At 42.5% G+C, this 23331-nt stretch overlaps 1 protein-coding gene across 2 annotated transcripts in view; it reads left to right on the top strand.

Moving 5' to 3' along the window:
- The window catches only part of COG3 (component of oligomeric golgi complex 3), a 72696-nt gene extending 52965 nt beyond the window's left edge, over positions 1-19731 (top strand). For both annotated transcript variants that reach the window (XM_043579045.1, XM_043579036.1), the window contains exons 18-23: positions 2104-2192; positions 2303-2437; positions 7409-7484; positions 11538-11665; positions 12943-13041; positions 17784-19731. In XM_043579045.1, coding sequence (XP_043434980.1) covers positions 2104-2192; positions 2303-2437; positions 7409-7484; positions 11538-11665; positions 12943-13041; positions 17784-17813 — 557 coding nt within the window. In that variant the 3' untranslated portion in view covers positions 17814-19731. The remainder of the gene's footprint in view (positions 1-2103; positions 2193-2302; positions 2438-7408; positions 7485-11537; positions 11666-12942; positions 13042-17783) is intronic.
- The last annotated feature ends 3600 nt before the right edge of the window (positions 19732-23331 follow it).

Raw genomic sequence — 23331 nt, 5'->3', positions numbered from 1 at the left:
TATTGGGGGAATTGAGAAAATAGTTACTCAGATGATTTCCTGTACTCTGTGGTTCAGGAGAACTCCAAATACAGGATTTGCACAGGCAGCCGGTTTTTAGTTCCCTAATGACTGCGCTTATAAAAATAGTGGGCTTGACTTAACTCACCTGAGAACCAAAGTGGTCTCATCATGAGCCATGTTAGAACAGTTTACTCTTTCTTTTCCTGGTGCTCTCTCCTTTTCACCACAGAACATACCTTTTGGTTCTGTTGGAATTTGAATAGTAAGCCTGTGTGTTATTTATATACTCTGTGATTTATTTATTTTTATAATTTTTAAAAATATTTATTTATTTTTGAGAGAGAGAGAGAGAGATGCACACAGAGCATGAGCAGGGGAGGGGCAGAAGGCAAGGGAGACACAGAATCCGAAGCAGGCTCCAGGCTCTGAGCTGTCAGCACAGAGCCCGATGTGGGGCTCGAACCCATGAACCGTGAGATCATGGCCTGAGCTGAAGTTGGACGCTTAACGGACTGAGCCACCCAGGTGCCCCTGTTTTTTTTTTTTTTTTTTTTAAATTTTATTTTAAACAGCAGCCAGGTTTCCTGGCTTTTGGCTTTTATAGGATGAATAATTTTTTTAGAGCTTATTCTCATCAGAGGCTCCCATCCCCTAACCAGTCTAGTTGATTCCCTTCTGTCCTTTCAGTGAGAGGCATGGGAATAGTGTTCTAACCTTGAAGGGTGCCAAGGGCTGCTGGTCCTTAACTGTTTTTAAGTGATGGCATAAAGTAGGGCTGATCTACTTTCTTTCACTTAATTTCTAATTCTTTTTTTATTTAATTTTTAATTTTTTTAAACTTAATCCAAATGAGTATATAGTCTTTCACTTAATCTCTAATGCATATTTGTTGCTGCTTAGTTAGTTCTAGTATAGATCCAGTGAAGTGTGAGAAAATGAAATGCCCTAAGATTTTGGCAAATACTGTTATTTATTTATTTCTTTATTTTAACGTTTATTTATTTTTGAGAGAGGGAGACAGAGTGTAAGTGGGGGGTGGGGCAGAGAGAGAGGGAGACACAGAATCTGAAGCAGGCTCCAGGCTCTGAGCTGTCAGCCCAGAGCCTGATGCGGGGCTCGAACTCATGAGCCGTGAGATCATGACCTGAGCCGAAGTCAGATGCTTAACCAACTGAGCCAGCCAGGCGCCCCAGCAAATGCTGGTTTAAAGTATGTTTTCCTTAAAACATTATAAAGCCTGTGTAATCCTACAAAACTGATTTGATTCTATTTATCACAGTCTTTTAGGTTATCTGGAAGAAAAGACAGCAGAAACAAGGAGCCATTTACCAAAGCTTTACTCTCAGTGCTGAGCGTGACAAAGAGGCCTTTTTCAGTCAGATCAGGGTGCGGGCAGTAGTACCCCTGTGTGTGTACTGGTAAAAACCAGGGTTAGAAACATTTTGTGCTCTGCTTTCTGCCGTGTGGCAAAGCGAAGAAATGTCTTTTCTGACTGTCACTTAAGAATACTTGCTCTCTTTAAACCTCTAACCTCTCATGACTAACGCTGTATCTTATTGCATTTGAACATCAATGAGACCTCAGTTAGTGCTTTGTGTAGATTCTAGTTAGTCTGGAGGTTGAGGGTTAAATATGTCCTTTTGGTGTTTTCTTTCTGGCTGACACATGAGTTTATTCACTCTGCTTTTCAAATGAATAAATTTCTGTGCCAGGCAGGATCCTGACAAACGAAGCTGGGTAAGTATATGAATTGGTTTTTTTTTTTTGAGAAACCTGTTTAGCACCCTAAAAGTAAAGCAGTGAAATTTTAAGATATCAATGACCATTTATCATTTTTCTTTTTTTTTTCTGTAAATGAGTAATTGAGATCAATAGTCATGTCCCAAGTCTGACTTGTGGAAAATAACTGTGTGGTGGGTACTGTAGCTGTGGTTGCCGCTGATCTCACGCTCCTCCATCCATGGTGGTGAGTTGGTAGAAATGAAACTTCTCTTGCTTTGTGGTAACAGAGAACCAGTGTATATTAACACACTGAAACCGTAACTCGGCTTTTCTCTTAAAACTGTACGTGTTCACGGGATGAGTAATTTTGTTTCGCAGATGCAGCGTTTAAAATCCTGAACCCTATGACTGTCCCGAGATTTTTTAGGCTGAATAGCAACAACGCCTTGATAGAGTTCTTGTTGGAGGTGAGAAGGAGTCTGGTTCATTGGTGGCGGGAGATAAACGGCATTCTTTACACGTCTGGTCATTTCCAGGCACATAAAAACAGGAGGAAATTGTCATCTTCTTTTTTAAGGGTACTCCTGAGATAAGAGAACATTATCTTGACTCTAAAAAAGATGTAGACCGTCATCTGAAATCGGCCTGTGAGCAGTTTATTCAGCAGCAGACCAAGCAGTTTGTAGAGCAGCTGGAGGAGTTCATGACAAAGGTAGAGACCTTGGTGCATATTTGCTAAAGTAATTTTGAATGCTTCCTTCGATTTCCTTTTGAATTACTCTCTTGTGAAAACTCTGGCAGGAGACAGCAACTAGTAAGCCCAAATCTTAATGATTCCGTCTGGGAAATCACCGTGTTTCCTATTACGGAAGCTTTTTGGTTTGGACTTTCAGATACGCTTACACGGTTTTTGGTTTTTAAGAGAAAGAGTGCAAATATTGACTCCTAGCCAAAATCCATCAGCTGGCTAAGGCTAGCAATGAAAAAATCAGATTATGGCTATTTTGACTTTCCTGTTTCGACCTAATCGGGGTTTTTTGTCGTTGTTGTTTCATTTTGTTTTAATACTTGAGTACGGTTACGAAGGACTTCATAAAAATGCTTAAAAAAGCCTTGAAATTAGCTTTCATTTATTAAGCGTCTGCTGTCTGTCTGGACATGTATTGGAGGACATTATAAAAAGAATTAAAATATGACAGCCTTTCATCTCAAATTTACTTACCTAAGTCCAAACTGGGGAGACAGACGTATCTTTGAAAGGACCAGGAGTCAACTAAGTGAATTGTCTGTGAGTAAATTTTTTTGCTGGGGCCATCAACGCTACTATGCTTGAAGCCTGTGACTTCCGTTTGAAAGTCAGAAGGTATTTGTTTTTAAAACTAATAGTAAATACCAAAAAAGCAAATACAGAAATGTTAAAGCAGTCAAGCTCCTCTTTTGTTTATCATTGGCATATGGTACATGTTTACTGGATTTCAGTCCATTCATGTTAAGTATTTGGAGTATGTGTGTTTTTCCCCCACCACATAAATTTAAAAGGAGGGTGGTAGAAATGTTTCTTACTGGGTTTTGAATTTTAAAAAATGGCACAAGTATTGATACTTTGTTATTTACAGGCAAGTCATTATAGTTTTTGCTGAAATTGTCCTTATGTGTGTAGATTGTACCCTTATATGTGTTTGTATTTTTGGGAGAGTATCCATGTTAATACTGATGGGAAATATTGTAGGTGAGTATTCTGCAATAACAGAGCAGCAGAATGAATCTTCTGACATAAGCAAGTGGATTATAATGAAATCTAGGATTAAAGGGTTTTTCTGGAAAAGCAGTCTTTGTAGAAGTCAAGAGAATATAAATTCACTGATGTGGCTGTCTAAGTGAGTTAGTATAGGTTTGGTAAATCTGGTATAACTCTGTAATTGTGCATTTTGGAAGGCTCTGGGCACTATGAACATTTTTTATTTTTATTTTTATTTTTTTAATGTAACTTGTTGTCAAATTGGTTTCCATACAACACCCAGTGCTCATCCCAACAGGTGCCCTCCTCAGTGCCCATTGAACATTTTTTTTAAAATTAGAGGTTTATGGGGTGCCTGGCTGGCCTAGTCGGTGGAGCGTGCGACTCTTGATCTTGGGGTTGTGTGTTCGAGTCCCAAGCTGGGTGTAGAGATTACATGAAAATAAAATCTTAAAAAAAAAAAAAAAAAAAAAAAGAGAGGTTTTATGTAGAAAACATGTGTTCTAAGCCTGAATCATATAATGGTTCTCCATGAACATGCTACACATCTATAGCGGGGACACCTCTTTTAAAATGCACTACTCATGGAGGGATTGGAGAGGGAAAGGCCCTGCCTCTGGACATCACTGAGAAGTCAGTCCCATCCCCCATGCTCAGTCTCAGCGTTGCCCTTGCTCACATCATTCACTCTTGCCTCATTATCTTTTGTCAACCTCGGTCCCTCACTGCTCTTCAGACTCCAGTCAGAATATTTAGTAGATACTACAGCTCAGAGGACTGAGCATCCCTTTTATGTTATCTTATTCCAAATTCAGGTCCCTCCCCCCATCCTGTTGGAGTGGAGTGAGTCAGAGACAAAGACGTACACACGCACAGGCATACAGCGGAAGCACTCGAGTTCACACAGATAAATGTGATCATTTAAGACATTGCTTCTTCGAATTTGTGGGCCAAACATTTTTCACTTCTTATCTGGTGAATGTTACTAGAACAGAAGAGGCAGAATAAATGATTTTAAAACTTTAAAATGATTTTCTTTAAGGGTAAATCTGCAAGTGCAGAATCTTGTGCCTCTTTTATTATAGTTGGCATTTTATAAGGCAGCCAGTGATTGTACCTTGATGAATGATTGCAAGAAAAGCAGCATCCGTAGGTGCAGAAAGGAAACCGTATTTCATCTCTGATTTGGATGTGTGCTTGTAGGTCTCCGTATTTTACCATTTGGGTGTAAGCCTCATTGACAAAATGTCCTCAGCTTGTTTTTAAGTTTGGACTGGTTTTTTAAAATATATATGGGTTTGCATAATAAAACAAACCGTGTGAGTGGAGAGAACATTCTTAGGCTGTCTGAAGACTTGTTTTTGAGCCTACAGACTTGGGTGTGATTCTGGTTCCCTGTCATCTGCTGTAAATTGGCCTTTTTGTTTAGACAGCTTCTTCCTTGGGTCTGCTTGTTGAGATGCTTTGTTTTCATTAATTCTCAATACGTTCCTGGCACCTAGAGGAAGTAAAACATCTTCATTTCACAGATTGAGAAACTAAAGGTTTGCAGAGTGACCCAACATACATAAGACAAACATTTCTACAGACTCTTAATCTGATTGGTGTAAACATCCTCCCTGATTTTTTTGGTACAATCAATGAAGTTTTTTGAGGAAAAAAAAATGCTAGAAGAACATATATGTTCTATTGCCCTATTTCTTGGCTCCTTGAAAAATAACTTTTTCTGTAACTGTTTGAGTGACCTTTAAGGGAATGTAATACTGTTCTGAGTGTTGGAGACAGAAGTTCATATGAAAACAATTTGGATCAGATATCTTCTGTCCAACTCAAAAATGATACTTTTTCTTATTGTTTTAGAATTCCATTGTACTGAACATTGCTTGTAACAAACCTTTAAGTAGGGGTTGAACTGGTCATGGGTATAATAGAGAGCCTAGAATTTTGACTCAGGAAAGCTGAGCTCTCTCTAGACCCCATTCCGCCACCTCCTGAGTGAAATGGTAGCAAGGTATTTCTCCAAGCATTGCTTTTCTCTTGTCTGCAAGCAGAGATATGGCTATTGTATCCCTCTTCCCTGCTTAAGGGTATTTTGAGGACCAGAAGATCACTTCTGTAATAGACTCTGTAAATGCTGCAGAAATGTTATAATAAAATATGACAAATGTGAAGGTCAGGTTTTCCTTTAGCAAAAATCCGAATGAAAGCATTTTAAAGGAAGTACATTTCCAGTTTATAACTACGCTAAAGGTGTTTCCCCCTGGTGGGACCAGTTTATGCTAAAAATATTGTATTTGGCAATATTCATTTTTCTTTCAAGCAATTTACTGAAGTGTTGTGAGTTTATTCTTAATATTGTCTCTGAGGTATTATTAATTTCTGCAGCAACACTATAAATTTAAATTTTTTTCTGATTGTAGTGCATGTGACAGAACTTGACCTATCAATTTAATTTTTGTTCTCAAGGAGTTATATAACCCAATGTGAAATTAAGATAGAAAATATGTAAACATGATGAAGTGTATAGCAGTGTCATCAGGGACAGTGATGGGTCTGTGTTCATCTCGTAGGGTTTTTGGACAAGATAGGGTTAATTGGGGAAGACTTTTGAAGAAAAGGCTCTTTGCACTTTGACCTAAAGATAAGTATATTACCTAGACAACAGAGATGGGGATACAAGCTTGTGTTGCTTTTTAATATAAAAATAATTAATACAGTCTAAACCTATAGCATTTATGTCATTATGAAATCGATTAACTTCAGGAATAATCAGTGGAATAATAGGAAGCCACTACTATTAAAACCTAACTGTTGGACACAGAAAAATGTCCAGAATTTAGAGTTAAGTGGGGGAAGAAAAAGATGTCCGAGCACCGTGTTCCTATTTTTATAAATGTAGACCCATGAACATGTTTACATATTTATGTTGGGAAATATTTTGGATAATATATACTGAACATGAACATGTTTCTCTTTTAGCATTGTCTCATCTATAATCCTATATGTGATTTGTTTTTAAAAGCTGCAGCTCACCATAAAAATTAGATACAGAGAGGAATTGAGTGACATAGGAAAGGGGTGATTTTATACACCCGACAGCATGAGCAAAGGCCTGGAGTGGTCAGGAGTGTGAGCTTGGATCGGAGTTAACGTTGTGTCCTGTCTGTGCCCATCTTCTGCCTAAATATTTTTCTGGCCCTCTTTATTCCAAAGACTTGGCTCTCACATTTTTCTGCTGAGACTGCAGTGAGGCCAAGGTCACAGCCTGGACCATAGGCACCTAACAGTCCATTAATAAAAATGTTTTATGTGGTTTTTGTCCTTCACCTTCCCCAACTACGCCTTAGCCCCACCATAATTTGCCATCTTAAGAACAGACTTGCCCAAGCGGCCAGATGTACTTTTTTGGTTTGCTTCTCTGTACTGATGGCTGAGCAATGAAAAGGGAGACGACTAAAAGGCGGGCATCCAAATCTACCTATAACACTGGTTGGTAGAGTGTGCCTTTTGAGGCTATTTGAAATCAAGTCCTGTTTGTCTTCATAACATTCTCTCTGCCTGTGATAAAGTAAAAATAGCATTTCTAGGTATGTGAAGGAGATTTTGTCCTGCTGGGGTGACACTCTTCTAACAGCATACGATAATAATTTAATGTGAATGTAATCCACTTAAAAAAAGACCTGTTTTGTGTTCATATTTCCCTGGGTCGTCAGTTTTGCCTTCTGTAAAATGCTCAGGACATTGGTGTTCAGGACAAAGTCAAGACAGCATAGGCCTTTAAAATCACAAAAGAATTTTTAAAATGTGTTATTAGTTGAAAGGGTTATGCGTTATGATGCAGTTTTTAGGATTACACCTTTGACTATCATTACGTTTTAATAGGTTCAGATGGTGTTGTGTGTCCTTCAAGAGTGGTGACATTTTTCTTTTTGTCTCATCCGCCAGGTTTCAGCATTAAAGACGATGGCCAGTCAGGGAGGACCCAAGTATACTCTTTCACAGCAGCCTTGGGCCCAGCCAGGTATTCACATTTTACTATTTGGGATTTCTTTTTTGGGATGTTGATTAATTTGCATTTATATGGTCTCTGACAGCTTCGAGTTGGTTTCCTGCTCCTCGTGTGGTTTGTGTTGAGCAGGATGTAGTTTGGAGCTGACAGGTCTTAATGGGCCAACACTACCTGCATTTCAAGAAGCATTCCAAGGAAAGAAGAATTAAGAAATACACACACGCGAGTTAAAAATGAAAGGTGGCTTAGATGGAAACACTTTGATTCTGTACACCTGCTTTTCATTGTGCTAGAGCTCTGATCAAAGTTCTGTGTGTGGTGGTCCGAGATTACGGAGGGGGCGCTGCTGTTCTCAAGTAATAAAGGAAGAAGTGCTGGGTCATTACTTTGTTTCACATTTTATGCAGGTTACTTTCTCTGTTTGTTAACATTTTAGAGTGTTCGAGAAAAGTTATAAAAATTGTGTTTGCGGGGAATTGGCAGACGATATCATTGTCTGATTGGCAGATGATGCTTGAGATGTTCCAGTCTTACTCTTCCCTAAATGTAAATTTTTTTTGTGCCAGAGGGATTTTTAAAAATTTTTTTTTGTCTTTAGAGTTAGCCCTCAGACATTTAAAATCATGACATTGTGGGTTATTTTTGGTTTGTTTTGTGACATTTTAAGTTGTCGTTTAAACTGGAATGAAGCGTTTTGGTAGATTAGTATTTTTCGCCGTTCTCCGGCCCATATCATGATAAAGATTTTTTGAAACCAAAAAGGGCAAAATGGAAAAAAAAATATTGTTTTTAATTACAGACAGGCTGTATCTGAGTTGGTGGGGCAGCTTTTTGCTCAGAGTGAGACAGATCCAAATTCAGGTTTAGCATCCATAAAAAATTGACTGGTGTTAGGTCTTTAATACAGTTGGCTTTCAATATCCAAAGAATGTTAATGTTTGTCAGGTATTTATTTCTTTTGGGGAAAAGAGCTGAGGCCATTCTAAACATTTTCAGTTATTCTTATTAATGCCTCAGGTTAATTTGAAGTTGAACCAGAACTAAGAAGCTGAAGGAGAAGCTGAGTATCTCACAGGAGGATTTGCAAATGTGCAGAGTTATCACTTGTGTTTGAATGGAAGACAGGATTTTCTTTCAAAACTTTGTCCCATGAACTTTGATGATGTTATATAAGTTTGCCTTGATTTGCTTTATTGCAGATAAACTTTGTGACTGTTTTAGGCTTTTTGCTCATTGTGACGGAGACAGTGAATGTTTTACCGTCTTCATTATTTGAAACCTTTGTATCACGTGTGAGATTGAAATCTTCATTATGTTACCAGCGGACAGAGATCATAGTTGGTGCGGTAGCACGTTTTGTCAGAAGACAGAAAACGAGATTCTTTTACTGTAACACTGGACATTCTAATCGGAGTTGGCTGTGGTGGTAGCCACCTGTCCTGGCCCCTCACAGTCAGGATCAGACTGGTCACTCCGTAAGTCAGCACCGGTCCGGAAGGAGTTCTCACCACCCTTGGATTAATTGGGACTGTGGCTCAAGGTTTCAGTCACTTACAGGACTTATTTAGAAATAGCTGATTTTATTTTGAACGTTTATACAAATGAAACTCTTGGGGGTGCAAGAGCTATTTTTGAAAGAGGTAGAATCTAACAGACAGGTATAGGTGTATTTAATACATCCAAGCCCAGGGACTTGATGCGTAATTAATATATTTTTCTTTCCTCTTTGGAAGGATTGTCTCTCACTCAAGACAGGGCTGTCATTTTCTCCAGCGGAATCTTAGCGGAGCTCCCAGTGTCAGGTGTGCCGTGCTCTGAAGCATTACTAGCACAGTCATTAGTAAAACAGGAGTGGACAGAAGGAAGCGGACAGGAGGACAGGTTGCAGTGGGGCTTGCTCTTTTGTCATGAACCCACTTCCTGTCGTCATGAGGGAGGACGTTTGGCAGATACAGCAGTGGCACTCTGGTTTGCCTGGTCGTATCCTCGGTCCCGTATAGCCGCGTGGAGCTGTGGAGTTGCTTCGTCTTCACCTGTATGACCAGAAGTCCACTTTTAAATGGCACAGAGATGTTCGCCCTTTTGGGGTGGGAGCCTCAAGAACAATCTAGGGACCTGTCTGGGGCCCTGGACACCCAAGGTGACTGGTTCATGCAGACTTGATCAGGTTTCTGGGGATCATTTCACGATAGACTCAAAGGAGATTGGGTTATAAATTAGGATGCCAGTTTGTTAACTTACTCTGAGAAATACACCTTCGTAGGAATTAGAGGGCTCTATGGGTGGCCTCACACCCACCATTTGGTTACCAAGGGCTCTGAAAACTGACTTAGGGATGCTTGAAGTGTGTTAGGACAGGACCAGAGCCCATGGAATTAAGTGCCCTGTAGGAGCATTCATCTGTTCTATGAAAAATAAGCAATTCCCGGATTGTTTGTTCTTTCTTCTCGAGAGCCTTGATACTTTCTTACCCTGTTCTACCACCCTCAATTAAAAAAAAAAAGTTGAATATGATATAAAAATTGAGCTATTAAGAAGTATATAAAACGAAAAGTAATTCTGTTTTCTACCTCCAAGCTAGTCCTCTCAAAGGTAACCACTATAAATAGTCTCTTTCCCCCAGTTATTATATATGTACCAGCATATACGGACTTTACAAATGTTGTAAACATAAGATTATACTTATATTCCCGCCCCCCCCTTTTTTTTTTAACTTATTCTGTATCTTGGAGCCCTTTCTATACCGCCACATCCAGCTCTGTGCATCCTATTTAATGGATGTGTGGAATGCATCACTGTAGCACAGTTTGATAATTCTATTAATAGATACTGTATGTAGTATTTTTTCCCCACCCATTCTTTTATAAATGTCCCTGTACACACGTATTTTGGTATTTTGTAAGTATATTCGTAGGGTAAGTTTCTAGTAGTGGCAGTGTTAAGCAATAGAGTATATGTGTATTTTCAGTTGTGCTAGACCTTGCCTAATATCCTCTAGAGAGGTTGAACCAATTTATATACTCCAGGGGCGGTGGACTAGAAGGCCTGTTTCTGCACACCCTTAACCAAATGTGGATATTCACAGTCTTAGTAATTTTTACCAATCCAAAAGTATCTCCATTGTTTTTTGCTTGTTTGTTTGTTTTTGAGAGCGAGAGCGAGAGAGGGAGAGTGTCTGCATGCCAGGGAGGGGCAGAGAGAGAGAGAGAGAGAGAGAGAGAGAGAGAGAATCCCAATCAGGCTACATGCTTAGCATAGGGTGGGTGGGGGTGGTTTGATCCCATAAACCATGGGATCATGACTTGAGCCAAAATCAAGAATTGGACGCTTAACTGACTCAGCCCCCCAAGCGCCCCGTCCGTTGTTTTAATACACATTTCTTGAATCATGAGTGAAATTGAACATCTTTGAAATTCTTAATCATTCTTTTCCTTTACAGCTTTCTAGGTAGTTTACTCTTTTAAATCACCTCATACAGATTACTATTCTTCTTTTTCATTTGTATTTCTTTTCAGACACTATACAGTGGGCTATGTAATTATGTCAGTTACAGTCTTCTGGAATTCTGTACCCTTTCGGATAATACAGTATGTGAATGTAACAGATGGGTTTTTAGTTACCATTAAATATGTGTGGATATTGTTGGGATGATCTCACAAGACAAGAGAGCATCTCTTACTGTGAGTCAGTTCTGTAAATGAGTAAGCTCATTCATAAGTAATTCTTCCTAGTGTCTCTCTGCAAATAATTTTTTATTTTATCTTAACTGTCACCTAGGAATTCCAAAGGAACACTGTTATAGCCCCTATAAGTGTCCTGAAGGGTATTGGGGGAATTCTTTTGCTGCCCCAGCCTTTGGAAGTAGCATTGTGTATATAGCAGATACGTAGTGAATGTTTATAGGGCTTGTAATTAAACTTGGTAGATAGGAAGAGCGAAAGAAAATTGGGGGGCACATAGAGATCTTTTCTTTGGCCGTTTTTCTCTCCCTTTATTCCTCTGAATGAAAATGGAAGTGTTTCTTCCCTTTTTCTTTGTAATACTCACAAGGTCCATTCTTTCCAGCAAAGGTCTGTGAGCTTGTAGCAAGTGCCTACAAGACAATAAAAGCGAAGCTGCCTCTGACCTTGAGAAGTATGTCGTTGTACCTATCCAATAAAGATACAGAGTTCATCTTGTTTAAACCTGTTAGGGTGAGTATTGTGATATTTTATTTGAATGTTGGCCAGTCTCTTCAAGGGTTCTTGCCGTGTCTACTATTTTCTTCTTCCTGTGAAATTTAAAAATGTTGGTATACGATTCTAGGAAAGTTGATTAATAATCACTGTGATTCTTGAAGGGCTTACAAGCCAGGACCTGCCTGATTATATCCTCCCCACCCCTTTGTTTCAAGTTCTTTATGTTACCTATGGCAACAAGATACTTTTGACCTTAAAGTACAAATTAGTAAAAAAAAAAAAAAAAAAAAGTCATCAGACCCTAACATTGAATGCAGCCCAATACTTGAGAAAGCACCATTTCAGGAATTATGCTTCATTTTACTGGTGAGTAGTGGAAAAAAATGGCTTGCAGTGGCCACCCAGGGATTAAATGTCAGAGCAAATTTAGTGCTCATAACTTCCAGCTCTGTGTTGAGCTCACATCTTTACCGAAGCATTGGTTGATTTTTAAAGTACATTCTATGTATCTGGAAACTTTATTATCTTTTGTGTGAGAAATTGCTGCTGGGGGCTCTTACTGTTCTCGGGGGGGGACCTGGGGGGGTGGGGGGGGTGGGGACAGGGATTACTAGAGTTTAGTTTTTCCAGGGAGTATATTCTGATAAGTCTTAGGTTGTGCTAGCATGTGAATGATTAAATACAAATTATATGTCTTTGGTAATCTGATGAAAGATACATTTCCTCCACTGTTTGGCTAATATCATTAAGATTTAGCATTCTTGGAGGATTGCCTGGGTGGCTCAGTGGGTTAAGTGTATGACTGTTGATTTCAGCTCAAATCATGATCTCACGGTTTGTGAGTTTGAGCCCCACATCGGGCTCTGCACTGACAGTGCAGGGCCTGCTTGGGATTCTCTCCCTCTATCCCTGTCCCTCCCCTGCTTGCATGCTCTGTCTCTCTCAAAATAAATAAATATTAAAAAAAAAAAAAAAGATTTAGCATTCTTAGAGAGAGGCAGACCAAGGAACAGACACATAACTGTAGAGAACAAACTGATAGTTAGCAGAGAGGAGGCAGGCGGGTGAAATAGGTGATGGTGATTAACGAGTACAGTTGTCATGATGAGCAGTATGTGTTTATGGAAGTGTTGACTCACTATATAGAACACTTGAAACTAATATCACACTGTATGTTAACTAGAATTTAAATGAAAACTTAAAAAGATTTAACATTCTTGGTGCTTCGTGTTCAAGACAACCACATGTTTCCGGTGACTCATTTAATATGATTGCCTCTTCTTCTTTCTAAGAATAATATTCAGCAAGTTTTCCAGAAATTCCATGTTTTGCTGAAGGAAGATTTTAGCCCTGAAGATACCCAGATCATTGCTTGTCCTTCTATGGAACAGGTAATCCATCATCAGAAGATCCTTGTTCCTTTTTTTTTTTTTTTTTTTTTTTTTTACATTTATTTATTTTTGAGAGACAAAGTGAGACAAAGTGAGAGTGGGGGAGAGGCAGGCGGAGTTGGGGAGAGTGGGAGACACAGGATCGGAAGCAAGCTCCAGGCTCTGAGCTGTCAGCACAGAGCCCGACGCGGGGCTCGAACTCATGAACTGTGAGATCATGACCTGAGCTGAAGTCGGATGCTCAACCAGCTGAGCCACCCAGGCGCCCCTTTTCAAAAAAAAAAAAAAAAATTTTTTTTTTGATCCTTGTTACTTTTATTCCTTCTTGGTTGTTTTACTTGAATAGATAATGTCTTTGAGTAACTATGTTTTTAATTTTAATTAAAAAAATTATACATTACTGGGGTACCTGGGGTGGCTCAGTCAGTTAAGTGTCCGACTCTTGATTTTGGCTCAGGTCATGATCTCATGGATAGGAGACTGAGCCCCACGACGGGCTCCATGCTGGGTATGGAGCCTGCTTAAGACTCTCTCTCTCTCTCTCTCTCTCTCTCTCTCTCTCTCTCTCTCTCTCTCTCTCTCTCCCCCTCTGCCCCTCCCCTGTGCATGCTTGCTCTCTGTCCCAAAAAAGTAAAAATTGTACATTGTTTTATTCTGATGAGCAGGAATTCAAACTTTGAGTTGCTGTCTCAGTTTTTTGGTGATGGCTTTATAATTTTGCTTTTTAATCCTTTCTGATATTGAAAGTTGCTGTGTTTAACATGAATGAACTGTTTGTGAAAATTCAAATAATGCTATTTAAGTTTTTAAATAATTTTATTTGAAGTATGCACGAAATGAGGCCCACATTTCAAATGAAAAAAAAGTTATTTTAGGGATTCGATGTTAGGGAGAGAGAATGAAACACTTCTAAGTTTAAAGAACTGAATATAGAGCTCAGTCTGTGTTTACTATTATTCATGTATTCAGTTTAGCCAGCTAGTTTGTATTGAGCATGTGTTATGTATTAGAGTAGGCTGGTCCTAAGGAGGGTATTTTATTTCTGGTTTTAAGTTTGGTATAGCTTACAGGTTTTATATGTGTAAGGACTAGAAGCTGTGGGAACCTAATCAGAGTGGGTGGAGACTTGGGGGATGGACTGCAGGCAGTGAGTGTGGGTGAGTCTTTCAGGGGGTTTTAACACGTTGGGAGAGAAAAGTTGTAGCTGGAGGAGAAATGGGGTCTTTTAAAAATTGAGATAGAACTCCTATGCCATAAAATGCACCCTTTTAAAGTGGACAGTTCATTGGCTTTTAGTATATTCACTAAGTTGTACAATCATCACCACTATCTAATTCCAGAACATTTTCATGCCCTCCCAAAAGAAACCTCATACCCATTAGCAGATTCCCTGTTCCTCCACCTTCTATAATTTACTTTTTGTCTCTATGGGTTTGCCCATTCTGTATATTTCATTAAATGGAATCATACGGCATGTTTCCTGTTAGGACTGGCTTCTTTCTCTTACCAGAATGGTTTTAAGAGTCTTCCATGTTTTAGCATGTATCAGAACTTTATTCTTTTTATGGCTTTATGTATTCCTTTATATCGATAGATGGGTCATATTTTAAAAAGCTGAGTCTGTGGTTCCAGGATTTTAGTTAAAATACTTCTTTTATAAGTCGTTTGAAGTAATTATGTGCTGTGTGATTATACATACTAATTTGATATATATATAGTTAGGTTTTTTCCACCACTTTGATTTAATTTTGTTTTTTTATTATATAAACTACTTACGTGGTTCCCAAGTCAGAATTCTAGAATAAGGTAGAATTGGAGACGTCCTGCTTTCCTTTCAGTCCCCTCCAGCTTTTCCTTCCTTTACCTTATAAATAAATATTATTATTTGTTACTGGATTATCTTTCCTTTTTTTTTTTTCTTTTAAAGATGGGGGGAAATGCATGTTTGTATATTCATGAGGATCCAGAGAGAGGGAGAAAATGATGTTGGAAAAAATGCCCTTGAGTGGCGAAGTGGGGGACGGAACTTGGAGGGTGGAGCCTTTGTTAGTTCATAGGTATGGGGTGTTCGGTCGTGAAAGAAAAGACAACTGAGTGTTTGGGCACACGTGGGAGGTGGTGGACAGGATAGGACCTCATAGAAGCTCTCATCTGATGGCTTCGTGTTTGTGAGTGAAACGGGAAGCAGGGTCATCATTAAAAGGGAGGAGAGGCAGGCTCATTTGAGTTCCGTGGTTAAGGATCCAAGAGAGACCATTCAGCATGGTTGACTGGTTTTCCTCCAGTTGTGTACAGCGGCGTGAATGTGGGTGTGGGGTAGCCAGGTGGGGCTTGCCAAAAACATGCAGACTCTGCACTCCCACTAGACTCCTGCAGGCAGGATGCACACGTTAGTGTATGTGTATGTTTGTAACTTAAAAGTTCTGTGGTAGATAATCACTCTTACGGACAACTCAGTTGCTTTGCTCTGCCTTTGTTCAGTGTTCTCTTGATGAACTGCTACCTTGGTTTCATGAGATACCAGTAGGTCGCCACCTACAGTTTGAAAAACACTGATAGAGAGAGACCCATCATTATGTGCCTGGATCCTCTTTCAGAACCATTAACCTTTTCTAGATAAAAATAATAATAAATAATAATAATAATAGCTGATATTACTGACTGCTGCCAAGCACTATTCTAAGCATTTGATATATATTATCTTATTTGATCTTCACTTGACTCCCCTATATTTGCCCCATTTTATCGATGAAGAAGCCGTGGTCCTGAAAGGTTAAGTAGCTTGGCTGAGTTACGCACAAGGTAGGAACCAGAGTCTTGGATTGTTGCTAGAGGGAACCCTCTGGCTTACTGTTGCCCATTGGGGAGCACTTCGCCGGCTCAGTTGCTAAAGTGTATGACTGACTCTTGGTTTTTGGAGTCATGAGTTCAAGCCCCATGCTGGGTGTAGAGGTTACTTAAAAAAAAAAAAAATCCCTGTGAATGGAATGTTTGTGCCCCGTTTTCTTAAGATCCAATATATAGCACACAGATTTTGGGGGTAACTTTTTTTTGTTGTAATTTCAAACTTATAGGAATAAGGTGATATTCCTTATGGTAATATTGGTAATAAGGAACTTTACCCAGTTGTTTACATTTTCCTCCATTCGCTTTATCTTTAGTTTTCTCCCTTCCCCTCCCATCCCACCCCTCTTTTAAGCAATTTGAGAGGAAGTTGGGAGACACTGTGTTCCTTTACTTGGAAATGGTTGTGTATTTCCCAAGAACAAGGAATTCTTTGACGCTACCCCCACGCAGTGATCAAAGTAGGAAATATAACATTGATACTATTATCTAATGGACAGTCCATAATCAGATTTCTTCAGTTGTCCCAGTAATGTCCTTTATAGATACGTCTCTCCTGGTCTGGGGTCCAGCCCAGATGTTGCTTTCAGGTGTCACTTCTCTTTAGTTTCTTTTAACCTGGAGCAGCTCTTCAGCCTTTTGGGCTTTGTGTGTGTGTGCGTGTGTGTGCGTGTGTGTGTGTGTGTGTGTGTGTATTTATTTTTTTGTGTGAGAGAGGGCGCAAGTGAGCAAGGGCAGAGAGAAGAGAGAAGGGGAGCTCACCCAAAGTGGGGCTCGAACTCATGAACCATGAGATCATGACCTGAGCCAGTCAGATGCTTAACCGACTGAGCCACCCAAGTGCCCCTTTTTGGCTTTGTTGACCACGACAGGCCAGTTAATATCCCTTTATTTGGTGTCGTCTGTTCCGTCATGATTAGATTGAGGTTTTGTATTTTTGGCAGGAAAAACACGGCGGTTATTTTGCATCCCTCTCACCGGAAGTGCAAGTTTATAGAAGAGATTAAGGGACAATTATTTTGATTACTGAAACAGTTTGTCCTGTGTGGAAGGGTTCCTTGCCGAGTTCATTTAACCGCAAGTCTTCTCGCCCGGCTGACAGATTGTCCGTGTGCAGACTGCAGTCCCCCTGCCCCGCCCCACGGTGTGTCGGTTTCTCTGGTTGTCCTTGGGGGCCGCTCCGTGTCACGCCCTCCTTTACCGGGTGGGCAGGGTGCTCCAGGGGTCAGGCAGAGTTCGCGTGTGAGCTGAAATTCACTCCTCAGGCCTGTTCCTATGCATTTAAATAGTCGCTCACAAAATTCAGCTTATACGCAGCGCTTCCCACAATACACTCTGCACAGAAAAAGGCGAAGCTGATTAGATTTATTTCTATCCCTTGTCAGGGTTAGGATGTAGGGTTTTTTTCCTTGTCATTTTCATTGGATTCTAAATAAGTTTGATTCGGTGACCCTTCACAGGCCGCCACAAAGCCCGCTGCCCCGCGGCTGCTTTAGAAATCAGAACGGCATTGTGGGTCCAGCCACGTTCGTTTGGCTTCTTAAAACTCTGAGGCTTTTGGGGCGCCTGGGTGGCGCAGTCGGTTAAGCGTCCGACTTCAGCCAGGTCACGATCTCGCGGTCTGTGAGTTCGAGCCCCGCGTCAGGCTCTGGGCTGATGGCTCAGAGCCTGGAGCCTGTTTCCGATTCTGTGTCTCCCTCTCTCTCTGCCCCTCCCCCGTTCATGCTCTGTCTCTCTCTGTCCCAAAAATAAATAAATGTTGAAAACTCTGAGGCTTTTTCTCTCATTCTTGTGTTTTTGTTTGTTTTTCCTCTCATTCTGATTTGAGGATCTGAGCAACGTTTTTGAGTGTGATGTTCTACAGCAGAACTAACGTAGCCTTTCACTTTGCTTTTCAGCTGAACCTTCTACTGTCCGTTTCTAAATAACCAGGCCCGGCGGGCCGTGCGTGCCGATGTCTGTCCGGTTGGAGCGGGCTGGGAAGTCTGGCAGCCTGCAGGACACCGAGGAACTGTCGGTGGGAATGTCCCCGAGAACCACGCAGGTGCGCTGCTCCGTGCTGACTACAGAATGAAAAATAAGCAGAGTGTTGGAAAGATTGGTGTTTCCCTTTTAAAAACATCACAATGCCAAAGATTAATCTAGGCGTGTGAGAACTGCCTTCTTTAAATGGTCACGAGAGACGGGAGTCTTTCGGGGTAGCTGTGGTGGGCACGCAGTGAAATGGTTCTTAGCAAACGACGTGCAATGAAAATCGGTTACGGTAAGGGGCGCGAAGAAGAACTTTATAGAAATACAGTTAATTAGAAAGCTTCTAAGATAAGGTTTGTTAACGCCTGAAACACTGCAACACTTTGAGCCACTGAACATTCCACAGAGGCTATTTTTTGTACTTCCAGAAATCTCATTTCTCCACTCTATTTAATGTAATGTTTCTCCTATCACTTTGAAGTTTAGTTTGAGGTAGATTGGATGCATCTGAGAACACACTCTGCTTTCCTGGGAATTTGGGGTGTTATCTTTTCTGCGTGTTTGATGTGAGGTAGTTTCAAGATGCAAGGACTCCGTGTAAGGTCCCAGTGTCTGTACTCCTTGAACTGCTTAGGTGCAGAAACGTTCAAAAGCAGGGCCTGGCGCCTCCCTACAATAGAGATGTGCCGTATCTTTAATGAGAATCTTCACGGTGCAATAGTCTGTGTTTGCGAGTGGGAAGTACCAATTAAGGTGGCTTAAATCCGGCACGTCGGGGAGAGAAGGAAACCTGATGAATAGTGCGTCTCGTGCACGAAGGTTAGGGTCACCGGCTTTCTGTGCACTGCCTTCGGTTTTAGTAGCTCTTGGAAAAGTGAACACCTCCGTGTCCCGTGTGCATTCGTTCATTGGCTGTGCTGGGCCCCAGGCCGGTGGGCCTCTAGCCCTGCTACAGCAGGAAACGTTCTACTAACCGAGACCAGGAGGATGAAGGTGGCCCACCCCGTGACATCTCCCGTACTCTGTCGGGGATCATCACATAAATTATGCACGTCTCTGAGTTTTCCTACTGAAAACTGTTTCCTGATTGGATAGGCTGCTTTTTGGTTCAGGAGGAGTTGGGAATTATTCAAACACTATCTAGGAGTAGAACACTGATGAGGGTTCTGGAATGTAGCCAGCAGACCTCATTCTGCAGGACCGTAGGGCATTTCTCATCCCCTGCAAGCAGACTCGCAGGGTGTACATAGGTTGCATATCCCGATGTCTGTCATTTTAAACAGGTCACTTGTTTTTCACCTCTGTTTAAATTGGTGACGAATGTGGCTTGATAGAGCTTAGCAGTCTGTTTTGGGAAGGAAAGAGGTGAAGAGGGTCCATATTCATTCTTTGACATGAAATGAATGATGCAGGAAGATTATATTTACTTCCACTTACTATTTTAAATACATGTCTAATGAAATAAACTGTAAAATATCCCGTTTTCTGTATTATATGTACATTTGATTTTTTAATAACCTTTCCAAAGAAATGAGGGCATGATTATTGTACATTACTGTGACTGATTTAATCTGATGTACAGAACAAGTTGTGTTCTACTTAAGGATAAAAATATTTGATGGCACTCATTCTTGTGTTTTGAATCTTTTATTCCTGAAACACTCGAACATCTTACAAAGTGCTAAGTCGGTGGTAGTGATCCAACTTGTTTGCTAAATGAATATTTGTTTAAATCTGTACAGTTTCAAGTGTTTACTTATACAAAGAGTGTACATACTTTCAAATAATTAATTTAAAATGCTTTATATTATTTGGCTAGAAATCGCTGTTTTTAATAAATGTGAATTTTTTTAAAAATAAAGATTTTCGCTTCCTGCTTTGTCCTTACATGTCTGTAATGTGCATGGATTCTTTTTAAAAATATTTTTCGATTGAAGTTTTTAGTGAGGCAGCTTGTGATTCACATGCAGTTATGAGAAATAGTAGTGGGAGAAGTTTCTCCCAACGGGAACATCTTGTGAAGGTGGGACGCATTATCACAAGCAGAATATTGACATGGGTACGCTCCACCAATCTCTTCAGATTTCCTCAGTTTACTTATACTGTGTCGATCTTTTAGTAGGATAATTATTGTGGAAAGACATTTTTGAAGCATCTTAATATGTTTCATCAGTCGAAAGATATTTTTTTTCTTTGTTTGCAAAACTGCCAATTTCCTGAATACCATCAGCACAAGTAGTCGTGTTGAAATTTAGTGTTACTGAAGTAGCAGTAAAAAGTCTGTATTTTGCCCCTGGCTTAACAACCCCGTATCTTTAGATTCCCCTCTGCTGTTTATCAGGTTACAAGAAAGAATAGTCAACCTTAGTTTTCAGAGAGGTACGTTGGTGAGAGAATGTTGCTTCTCGGAAGAGAGGGACTTCATTGCTCCCTCCCTGGAGCGCGTGTTCCTGGTGGTGGCTCCACTAGCTTGTCTGTCTTCTGATGGCCTTGTCGGTCTTCTGCACCTCTGTCCGGCTGGCCTCGCCTCCTCCCTACCCTTCCTCCAGATCTGCCCGCTCCTTGAGGGCACGCACAGAAGACGCCGCTGTCTCACTTGGGCAGGAAAGGGCTCTGTTGGAAGGAGATGGGGGACTCGGACAGACCAGAGGCTGGAGGGCCAGAGGGACAGGAACCGGAAACATCGCAGATCTACATGTTTTTTTCAAAACCGAAGGAGCTGGTCCAGCCCACGGCAGTGGTAGGGTCCTGGACTGGGTGTCGTCACAGCTGCTTCCTCTTGGGCAAGCTCGGGACGACAGTGTCTGTCTGTCCCAGTTCCTACTGATTTATTGCCTCTCAGCTCCACATCTACCTTTTTTTGGCCCCTCTTTTATTTTATTTTTTTTAATTTTTTAATTTTTTTTAATTTTTTTTTTCAACGTTTTTTATTTATTTTTGGGACAGCGAGAGACAGAGCATGAACGGGGGAGGGGCAGAGAGAGAGGGAGACACAGAATCGGAAACAGGCTCCAGGCTCCGAGCCATCAGCCCAGAGCCCGACGCGGGGCTCGAACTCCCGGACCGCGAGATCGTGACCTGGCTGAAGTCGGACGCTTAACCGACTGCGCCACCCAGGCGCCCCTCTTTTATTTTTTTAAAAAATTTTTTAATTAAAAAAATTTTTTTTAACGTTTATTTATTTTTGGACAGAGAGAGAGCATGAACGGGGGAGGGGCAGAGAGAGAGGGAGACACAGAATGGGAAGCAGGCTCCAGGCTCTGAGCCATCAGCCCAGAGCCTGATGCGGGGCTCGAACTCCCGGACGGCGAGATCGTGACCTGAGCTGAAGTCGGACGCTAAACCGACTGAGCCACCCAGGCGCCCCTGGCCCCTCTTTTAGACTCAGGAGCTGGACCCTGAGAACATTCCTCCTTTGCCAGCGGGTGCAGGGTTAGGCTTCCCAGGGGAAGGGGCCTCCTGTTTCTGGTGTGTTATCTTCCGTCTACACGCAGCTGAGGCAGTGGCAGTGCTTGGGAGGCTGGCGGCGCTTGCTCTCTGGGGAGATTTCTTGAGCTTTCTTGGTCTCCAAGTAGGAAGCGTGCAGCTCCCGGCACTGCGGTGAAATTCCCCACCAGCCAACGGGGGCGGCCGGCCTCCCCCTTGGTGCTGGTGGGGGCCCCTCCAGGTTCTTGGTCCGCTGCTGGGCTCCTCTGCAGAGAGGGGAGCGGAGGCGGGGAGGGGGTGGGAACCCGGGCCTTGCATCTGCTCTTCCTGCTTTTCTGAGTTCTCTTTGGGTTCTCCTTTAGCGTCAGCTGGTTAATCCTTTATACTACATTTTCTCCGTTCAGATCGTTCAGATTACCGGTGCGGCTTGTGTCCCGCTTGGACCCTGACTGATGCAACCCTGTTCACAAAGCTTCTGTAGTGGGAGGCAGGGCGCGGCTGCCCCGCAGAGCCACTCACAAGCGGGGATTTCCTTCGGTAGAGGCTGGAGGTTGGACAGCCAAGGAAAGATACCGCCCCACCATGTCTCCACGTGCTCTATTCGGGTCTGCCCCAGATGCCCACTCTCCCCAGGTCCCTGCACAGGCCGTCAGCTCTCCCGTGGGCCCCCAGCGTGTGCCCCCACCGCCACCCCCCCTTCATTCTGTGACCCCGTCCCTCTCACCCAGGGGACTCTGCTTTGCTGTGCTCCGCCACAAAGAAACGGTTAGGCTGTTTTGCTCTTGCTTGCTGCTCTGATGCCCACTCGGTAATCCCCCTGGGGGCAGACAACCTGTTCTTTTCTCTTTGGACCCTGAGCACACGGCGGGTGCTCAGTGTGTGTCTGTTGCACGACCTCATTAGTTACCGAATTTGTAATTTTGTGGGCAGCGCACGAGGCTCCATTTGCCTTGGGGCCTGCGCGCACCCCTTACGGTACCCGTGAGGAGACCCTTGTGTGTAACCGAGCGGGTTGGTGTGCATAAACAGACCAACTCAGTTCATTTTCATTTCCCAGGGAAGTACCTTTCCCCCCACAAGTCACTGAAGATAAAATGATAGTAAGTCAGAATTTGCCCTCTCTGGAAGGTGAGGGTCTGGGAGGGGCCCGGGGTGGGGGGGAGGCAGAGAGTGTGTCACCGGTTGAATTGTGTCCCCCTCCCCCTACATTCCTGTGTTGAAGTCCTACCCCCCCCAGTAGGACTGGAAACGGGACCTTATTTGGAAATAGGGTTGTTGTAGACGTGGTTAGTCAAGATGAGGCCATACCCAAGTAGATCAGGCCGCTCATCCAGTGTGACTGGTGTCCGTATAAAAAAGGGGAATCATACACACACACACACACACACACACACACACACAGACCCGCCAGGTGCTCGTATAAAAAAGGGGAAACACACACACACACACACACACCAAGTGCTTGTATAAAAAAGGGGAATCACACACACACACACACACCCGCCAGGTGCTCGTATAAAAAGGGAATCACACACACACACACACCCACTAGAAGCCCAGGTGCTCGTATAAAAAAGGGGACGGACACACACACACACACACACACACACACACACACACGCGCGCGCGCCAGGTGCTCCAGCCGCGCCGAGGACCCACTAGAAGCCCAGGAGGACCCACTAGAAGCTGGGCGGGGCCAGAACACAACCTCGCCTCCTGCCTTCGGAGGGAAGCCCTTCATCCGGGACCTACAGCCGCCAGAGGCCTGCGACAGTTAAGTGTCCGAGGTGGAAGGCACCCGGCGCGTGGCCTCTGCGAGGACAGCGCTGGCGCACGTGGGGGTGGGGGGATCTGGCTCTGCCGCGTGGCCGGCCGGCTGGCGGGTCGCCTCGTTTCCCGCCCGGTCTGGGAGGTGATTCGCGTTCCCTGAGGAAGGTAGTCCCTGATGGCCGTGCCGTTGTGTCCACTCTTGGGTAACACCGGCACGGAGGGGCCGGAAATCCATACTTCCGTGTGAAATCTCTGGTCTTTGAACTGTTGGCAACGGGA

Source organism: Prionailurus bengalensis, chromosome A1 (genome assembly GCF_016509475.1).
Source record: "Prionailurus bengalensis isolate Pbe53 chromosome A1, Fcat_Pben_1.1_paternal_pri, whole genome shotgun sequence".
Classification (NCBI taxonomy): Eukaryota; Metazoa; Chordata; class Mammalia; order Carnivora; family Felidae; genus Prionailurus; species Prionailurus bengalensis.
Note: the sequence above shows the minus strand (reverse complement) of the source record. Positions and strands in the feature narration are given on the sequence as shown.